The sequence below is a fragment of the Trematomus bernacchii genome, unplaced genomic scaffold (assembly GCF_902827165.1).
Source record: "Trematomus bernacchii unplaced genomic scaffold, fTreBer1.1, whole genome shotgun sequence".
NCBI classification, from domain to species: domain Eukaryota; kingdom Metazoa; phylum Chordata; class Actinopteri; order Perciformes; family Nototheniidae; genus Trematomus; species Trematomus bernacchii.
In genome coordinates this window covers 70,890-80,283 of record NW_022987802.1, presented here as the reverse complement: position 1 = coordinate 80,283, position 9,394 = coordinate 70,890, and the positions used below count along the sequence as shown (strand labels likewise).

The 9,394-nt window shown below is 42.4% G+C and overlaps 1 protein-coding gene across 1 annotated transcript; it reads right to left on the bottom strand.

Moving 5' to 3' along the window:
- Positions 1–7,897: 7,897 nt before the first annotated feature.
- LOC117498267 (olfactory receptor 11A1-like) lies at positions 7,898–8,848 on the bottom strand. The gene has a single exon (XM_034150282.1). The coding sequence runs from the start codon at positions 8,846–8,848 to the stop codon at positions 7,898–7,900; it is 951 nt and encodes a 316-aa protein (XP_034006173.1).
- Positions 8,849–9,394: the final 546 nt, after the last annotated feature.

Genomic DNA, 9,394 nt, shown 5'->3' with positions numbered 1-9,394 from the left:
TAGAAGCGAATCCAGCCAATCAGGACACTTAGGGGAGGTGGTCAGCTTAAACAGCTCCTCCCCAGGGGTTCTCTAATTCGCTTGGGAGAAAAGTGGGAAGGAAGAATCGACAAATCTCCGCCCCAAAGACAGATAGAAATACTGACGTTTGTGTGTGTAAAATTGCTTTTGGGTTTGGTGAGTGGTTGACTCCGTTAAACTGTGTCCACATCGCATCATTGATAGAAGGCACTCTCTTCTCGTTCGATGGGTGGTTTGATCCCGATACATTTTAGCCGCATCGCATCACGAATCTAAAAGCCCGGAGTACTCGAGTACTCTGTATAACTTGTATATGTGTTTGGTTTCCTACTAGAAGTAAACTCAGATAATTTGTTATAACTTTGATTCCGGTGTTTTCAATTCCTTTCTTAATTTAATAGAGATCCAGCCTCATCCAACGAACGGCGCGTAGCAGAGGTATTCTACTCCAACAAGTGGTGACTTTCCCGACGGAGTGAGTGCTTATCTCTAGAAAGGAACACCGATAGCCAGGGGACAGAATCCAGTCCAGGGGGAGGACAAAGAGACACTGTTGACAACTGCAAGCGCGCTATACACAAAAGGTGAGCAGACACCTGTTTTGAATATCAAAAATCTGTGATTGATTATACTAAAACTTTAGAGTTGTCAGCAGCGTTCTCACTGTTCTTAGTCACGGTGGGAAATACAATACATATTCTAGTTAAATTAGATTATTAGTGCTTAGAGTCGGGTAGTTCAGTCCTTACCTAAGGCACAAAAGTGCTCATAAGAGGCGGGTATTCAGTCCCGTCCTATGACCCACTAACAACGAACACTGTAACGCTGTAAAAGATGTATGGGGTAAATTCCCCGCAAGTCAAAATAACATTGATTAATGCGGTTAGCTTGCAGTGCGTCTATTAAAGGCTGCAAAAGGTGTAAAAAAGGGTTGCATTCCCCGCAGATCATGATAAGATTGATTAATGCGGTTACCTTTCGTGGTGCTTTAAATGTATAAAATGTCTGTAATTGTTATATGGTGGGTGATAGAGGAGGAGAGAGACGCGACCTCCAACTAATTATTTGGAACGACCGTATCTCATCACAAAACTGTTGTGGGGATAATCAGGCTCATTAAACGTGACGATAAAGAGATTTTGTTGACTGAGTTTTTAACTCTTGACCTGAAGTCGCAATCACCGTGAGGAGATTGTAGAAGCCTACTTCTGGAAGTCACGCTATCTGTTGAAATAAACATCGCACAATACAAATGTGCCTGAATGTGATATGATAAGGTATGAGAAGCTCTGTGTGATTTTTTTAAAGTCAAATCTGTGTAATACTTGAGAGACAGAGAGCAACGAGAAGGTGGTATAATGTCTGAGACCCTACCTCCACCCTAAGGAGATAAGGGCTCACAAATGCCACTTATGAGTATCCCATCTAATACTCCTAAAGGAAAACACATTGTTAGACCTGATATTCAGGGATAAGGAATGTTGGAAATAGTAATGGAAGATATTGAAAATCTTAAACTGGATCAACCAACCATGTTAGTGAACCCTGCTAATATGGAGCTAATACATGTAGAAAGAATAGCAGCAGCTCTGGCAAAGACAATAGGTCCTAGCATGCAAGCACAGAGCGATAATATGATAAGGGCTATTAAACTGACCCTTTTTGGAAATGGGATTTTCCGTTACATAACGGAAGACTCAATTCAGGCCTTAAAGAACGCTTTACAAACAAGTCAGGGAGTGTTAAATGTGGAGCTATGTTGCTCAAAAGGAAGCTTACACTTTTGGGAAGAGATCTCCACTTTCTCTGTCCTGAGGTGCTGCAGATTCAAAGCAGCATACAGGGTCAAAGACAGGCGTGACCTCTGGAGAGGAAGAAAATCTAAATCTGAACAGACCACAGAGCCCATTAAAAGGTTTTATGGCCTCTACAATGAGAGGAAGATCTGGAGATTGTAAGGAACTCTCCCTAAATATCCACCCCCACACCATTGAGGGGAAGAGTGTTCCTTTCACCGATAAACAAATCATCTCTTAACCAAGTCATATTTCAAAATAGCCATACCTCAAGTTGTTAAGAAAAGAGGGAGATTCAAAAAGTTATCAATAATTGCCCAGTATATTAAATAAATACAAACGGACACGTATCAATATAAGTCAGATAATATAGACGAGGTCAATCATGGAAGACGGCTGACATTTAATGCCTGATATATAAGTAATAGTAATAATAAATATATAGCTGATATTAAATAACTGATGTATAAGGCTCGATGTTTCTGAAAATAAGAACACCGTTAACGGCGTTCTATTTCAGAAAAAGGGGGAAAAGGATAGGATATACATCAGACAATATGTATGTGAGATTATTACGTTTTTAGGAGAAATTTATCAATTTAAAATACTAGTTATGGTATTTTTTGTTTTGTTTTATTTGTTGCTTTTAAGAGAAATTGATACAGTTAAAATAATCTAGCTTTGGTTATTTTTTGTTTTGTTAGTTTGTTCCTTTTTGTTTTATTTTTATTTTTGTTCTATTTTTTAATTTAATTTTTAATTTTTTATTTTTTATTTTAATTTTTTATTTTTTATTTTTGTTTATTATTTTCTGCATAGTCTTTTGTCCACACTCCAGTCTAGTTGGTGCCGCCAATAAACACTAAAGAAGTAGAAAAGATGATTTCAAAACCATATTTCCAGCAACTTAAGGGCTTGGTATGAGACTTCTCCATACAGGCTGCTGACGTCAAAAGGGGGACCCAAGAAACACAAGGCCAACACAGCAGATTACGTCTGGTTGGAGGGGACCTCCCATGCCGTTCGCCTAGATGGAAAGGGAGACAACTGGTACCACTGGAGCCAGTGTGCGGTCGGGAAAAACACCTGCGAGGACCCTGGACGACATCAGGACAGAGTTGGCCCTCGTCGCAAGGACCCTGGACGACATCAGAACAGATCTGGCTCTCGTCAAGACAGTCGACCCAGGAGGCGCCATCAGCGGGCCGGAGGAGGAGGATCAGGACATCTCTCCAGCAGTCGACCCAGGAGGCGCCATCAGCAGTCCGGAGGAGGAGGATCAGGACATCTCTCCAGCAGTCGACCCAGGAGGCGCCATCAGCAGTCCGGAGGAGGAGGATCGGGAGGACATCTCTCCAACAGTCGACCCGGAAGCCGCCATCAGCGGGCCGGGGGAGGACAATCAGGCCACATCTCTCTAGCAGGCACCCCAGAAGCCGCCGTCAGCGGGCTGGGGGGACGAAGATATGGCAAACCAAGACGGCACAGGGAACTCCATTTCCCGCTGAAACAGGTTGATATAGCCGGTGTGGAACTTTGTCTGAACAATCCATTTTTTTTGAGGAACTTTCAACTTTATTTTTATATCCCATAATGTAAGGGATTTGTATTTTTTATTCTACAGAACTATGTGTTACCAAAAGAGGGAAAAGTATGATAATGTCTTTTCTGATTTCTGTGGCTACTTTTATTGCCATTTTGGTGACATGTGGTTGTTGTTGTGTGCCTTGTATCTGCTCATTGTGTGTTAAGACTCATCAGTTCCACCATTGAGGGAAGAGTAAAGATGACTCAGCTGACAAGGACTTTGCTTTTTAGACATATTTTATTCTCCCTCCACTGTCATAATAAGTTGTTGTTGTGGACTGTTCCTAAAGGTTTAAAGTGCTCTATATCCCAACTTCTGATGGGTTTATATAAATGTTGGGACAGACACAGTAAGAAGAAAATTGACAGTGGTAATGTTTCAAATGCTATATGTTGATCTCGTGAGGTGAGATCAAAAGAGGGATTGAAGGAAAAAGATATGATTCTACACTGTATTGAAGTAAACATGTATTGTTTGAACGGGTTTTGATAATCACTTAGAAAAAGAATGTTATTCTCACTTTTAAACTCACTGATCCAGAGATTCTGTGTTTCACACACCAACATTGGCTGTTATCATCTCTAAGAGCCAGATGCTGTTTCTAACTCGTTAAAGACATCGTAAAATAGGAAAAGATCCCCTGGGAAAGGAATGTAGAGTAAGATAAGGTAAAGATAAACATTGACTTTTGACCTGGGGTGGCTTGGGATCTCACATGCTGGGCAGACCTCTGATTGAACCCGGCCAGAAGCGAATCCAGCCAATCAGGACACTTAGGGGAGGTGGTCAGCTTAAACAGCTCCTCCCCAGGGGTTCTCTAATTCGCTTGGGAGAAAAGTGGGAAGGAAGAATCGACAAATCTCCGCCCCAAAGACAGATAGAAATACTGACGTTTGTGTGTGTAAAATTGCTTTTGGGTTTGGTGAGTGGTTGACTCCGTTAAACTGTGTCCGCATCGCACCATTGACAGAAGGCACTCTCTTCTCGTTCGATGGGTGGTTTGATCCCGATACATTTTAGCCGCATCGCATCACGAATCTAAAAGCCCGGAGTACTCGAGTACTCTGTATAACTTGTATATGTGTTTGGTTTCCTACTAGAAGTAAACTCAGATAATTTGTTATAACTTTGATTCCGGTGTTTTCAATTCCTTTCTTAATTTAATAGAGATCCAGCCTCATCCAACGAACGGCGCGTAGCAGAGGTATTCTACTCCAACAACACCAAAATACGTTATTTGAACACCCCTCTCGATCGATTTACAAAAAAAAAATAGTATGGCCCGCCCTAATACACCAACGCAGTTTTTAAAGATACATTTTTCAACACAGAATCATTTACCAAATTACACCATATCCAATCATTTTACGAGTCAGAAAATGCTATCTGTTCATTGCAGTTATTGTTTATTGAATTAGATTACCATGAGCTCAACATAATTATGTAGAGTACAAGTCCACAGCCAAGAAAATGTTATTTGCATATCATTTTATTTATGAATATGGAATTATGGAATTCTAACACTGGAGTTTGTTATTTACTATAACTTTATTATAGTATTCAGGTACAGCCCTACTGTACCCGAATATCCGAATATTCGTTCGTTGGACTACTATTTCGGATATTCGTTTTGTTTGTTTTTTCCCCGTTTTTTTTCAAATTGAATTTATTGAAATCTCCAATATCAACGTAAGAGCTTGTGCCTCTTCGGGGGGTGCTAACACTTAACCATAAACGTTATCGTTTACTTTCTCCGTCTTTATATGTAGATATTACTTTTCTCCGTTAATCTCTGTCACGTTGTTTCCAAAGCAACAACAACTTCCTGTCAACTGCGCTAACTCTCCTTCAAAATAAAAGCATGTCCATAAATAGGAAACCAAGCCAAATTACACTTAAGACGTATACAACTGCAACGAAAGTAACAAACACAATGCAATATCCTTTTCAATTTCAAAGAACACAAATTGGGTTACATTAACAAATAACTATAAAACAACAATACTGTAGAATAACAAAATGAATGCCGTGAATACACCGAAATACACGTGTTGAAGCGGTTCGCTGCTGATTACTATGCCCCCCCGCGCGGGCCGAATATTCGAATATTCGCTGCTGATTACTACCGAATATCCGGAGCCCGAAAAACGGTATTCGGGACAGCCCTAGATCATTCTGCTTCAGTTTGTGGGCTACAGCCAGTTTATGGTAGCAGCACATTAACAGCTTTATCCTTTGATCAGACCCCCGGTATACCCCATAGACTGTATATTGTTGTAGCAAACACTGTTGGATGGTGGCTTACAGCCCCCCTCCGCTACGCGCCGTTCGTTAGATGAGGCTGGTTATATTTAATAAAGAAAGGGATTCAAAACACCGGAATAAAGGTTATAACAATAATCTGATTTTACTGGTAAGAAACAAAACACGTATACAAGTTTACAGAGTACTCCGGACTTCAGGTTTCTACTGCTGTGCGATACAGGTATCGGGACCAGCCAGTCAGCAACAGGAAGCATTTTACATGCATAAACAACAGTATTCATATTCATATTTTGGGGCGGAGATGTGTTGACTTCTTCCTTCCCATTTTACTCCGAAGCAAATTAGAGAGTCCGTGGGGAGGAGCTGTGTGAGCTGCTCACTCCCCCAGGTGTTTTTACTGGTTGGATTCACTTCTGGTCGGGTCCAATACAGCGAATCAGAGTTCTGAGAAAAAGTATGTTTCTTCTGAGCAGAACGTGAGATTCTGAAGTTCACAAGGACAGAGTCAATCTTATCTCTCACCGATATTCACTCCTTTACTTTCCCAAGGAATATTTCACACAAACTATTCTTTCCCAGACAACCAAACATTGTACACAGATATATTGATGCCCAGAAAGAACCTTGAAAAGAATATGTGTGTGCTGGTAGGAGGAGGTGTATGTGTGTGTAACAGGATCTCTGGGTCAGTGAGTTGTAAGTGAAAAGACAATATCTATATATGTGATTACTTAAAACAGTTCAAACAATACATGTTCACTAAAATACAATTCAAAATAATACATGTTTACTTCAATACAGTTTAGAACCATATCTGTTTACTTTAATATATAAAGGTATACCCTAGTCAGCGCCCCTAGTTACACCAATCAGCGTGCGATTACCGTACAGCCAATCACAATGCGTGACATCATTGGTAAGCGACGGACCCCGAACACATATGGTAGGGCGAACACATATGGTACTGACACTGGTTTCTCAAACTTACCGACCCTACCTTTAATGCAGCTGCACTTCCTAATATGAGATGTTATAGTCATATGTCATCCTGCAGTCACTAACAGAGGATGCTATAAACCATCCGATCACCTCAGTGTAGCTGTGAATGATCTCTAATACAACTCGCTTTACAAAGCTGCTAGTGCTAAACCAGAAGAACTGGTCACATGGCTGAGCTGTCCTCCCTGCTGGACACCCTGTCTGCACAGAGAGACACCACAGCTCCTTCAGTGAGGCTGCTGCACCACGGTGTTTCACAGAGAGATACCACAGCTCCTTCAGTGAGGCTGCTGCACCACGGTGTTTCACGGAGAGATACCACAGCTCCTTCAGTGAGGCTGCTGTACCACGGTGTTTCACGGAGAGATACCACAGCTCCTTCAGTGAGGCTGCTGTACCACGGTGTTTCACGGAGAGATACCACAGCTCCTTCAGTGAGGCTGCTGCACCACAGTGTTTCAGAGAGAGATACCACAGCTCCTTCAGTGAGGCTGCTGTACCACGGTGTTTCACGGAGAGATACCACAGCTCCTTCAGTGAGGCTGCTGCACCACGGTGTTTCACGGAGAGATACCACAGCTCCTTCAGTGAGGCTGCTGCACCACGGTGTTTCACGGAGAGATACCACAGCTCCTTCAGTGAGGCTGCTGCATCACGGTGTTTCACGGAGAGATACCACAGCTCCTTCAGTGAGGCTGCTGCACCACGGTGTTTCACAGAGAGATACCACAGCTCCTTCCTTCCTGCAGCGGTCAGACTGTACAACCACCACGGCCCCTAGTAGACCACCTCACACGCTGGAATACCCCTGATGGGGAATTTCACTGTCTCAACCTCAAATATACGTATAACATAAGTAAACAATCTTCTAGTACCTTAAACATATTATGCACCGGAACGGTATTATTATTTTGTTTACGTATTTATACTTTTTAATTTCTAGTTTCTGTATTTGTTCATATATTTTAGTACTTTTCTTTTATGTCACCTATTCATATTTGATTAGAAATAGAAGTTGACAGGACCCTCTAGGGGAGGATGGAGACGGGACCCTCTTGGGGATGGCCCATGGTGACGTGGAGCCGAGAAGGAGGCCTAGAAAATGTTTCCCGCTCTCAGTTATGTTTGTGGTGATCAACTGAATATGGGCCGAACTGTTTCTCCTGATGTGCAACAAATGCTTCTGGCTGCATGGATCTTTGTGTGGTGCAATCAAACAGTGTTGGGATCAGCTGTCTCTGCGGCAGCTCAGCAGCCTCTTCACATGCGTGAACACCTCCTTTAACTTCAGTCCGTACACCACAGGGTTCAGTAAAGTAGGTACTAGCAACATCAGGATGGAGGTGATGAGGGTGGAGTCAGATTCTCTGTTGCTCTGCAGGCGGCGAAGCATCAGATCTAAGTAGACGCTGATGGTATAGTTAAAGAAGACGAGCAGGTGAGGAAGACAGGTGTGTAGAGCTTTGCTGCTGAAGCTACGTGAGCGCCACAGACAGATGAAGAGGATCCTAGCGTAGGAGAAGAGAATGAAGGCGGCAGGCAGGAAAATGGTGGCTGTGAAGATCACCAGAATGTATAGTCCACTCAGCTGCGCTTCAGCACCACCGCAGCTCAGGGTGAAATAGCTGTCGATGTCGCAGTAGACCCTGTTGAGCTGCGCCCTGCAGAGCGATAAGCGGCTAACCAGCAGCGTTGTGACTCCCCCTAAAATAGCAGGCAGCATCCAGCAGAAAGGCAGCATCAGCACCACCTTGGCAGGAGTTACCAGCACAGCGTAGTGCATCGGGTGGCAGATGGACAGGTAGCGGTCAAAGGCCATGGCCGACAATAGCATGAAGCTAGATCCACCAAGAGTGGAAACAAAGAAACCCTGGCACAGACACAAAGTCCGGGACACCTGCACCAAGCCGGCGCCGGACAGCAACATATCTGACAGAAGTTTAGGATAAATCAGTGTGCTGACTGTGAGAAAGTTCAGCAGAAGTGATGCCACGAAGGCAAACATGGGCCGGTGAAGAGCTCGCTGCGAACAGATGATATAAATCACCAGAGAGTCACTGAACAACACGAAGAGGTACAGCAACAAAAACACGAAGAATAAAAGCGAGCTGTGGCCAGACAGCGAGGAGAAACCGAGCAGCGTCAGGGACGAGGTCACGTTAAACCCTGCTGACGTCATGAGGAGACCCCAACAAACAACACGCTGTGACCTCAGGTCAACAACAACAACAGTAACAACAACAGAACTAACCTGTTAACATCTAAATAAAGGATATAACATTAGTTTATATCACATTGACATATACAGTAGGAATAAGGAAACACATTTATTTAACATTCATATTTAAAACGTGTATTCATAGAATATGAATTCACAGTTAATTAGTATACAATCAGATACTAAAATATCTGCTTGAACATTAATGTATAAGTCAATGATAAATATCTATCATGAATCAGAAACAGGCAAAAGCATCATCACAATGAACACGAAAAATGAGGAGAAACTGACCTGAATCCACCTGTTAAACAATTATGTTAATATATACACACAACATTAATATTTATAACATTCATTTAAAGAATGTTAATATATGATTAATCATGAAAACAGAGAAACATAATCTCAGTGAACATGAGGAGAAACTGACCTGAATCCAGCTGGTGAAACATTAATACAACATTAATGTAGATATGATGAAGCATGTACAGACAGACAGCATCC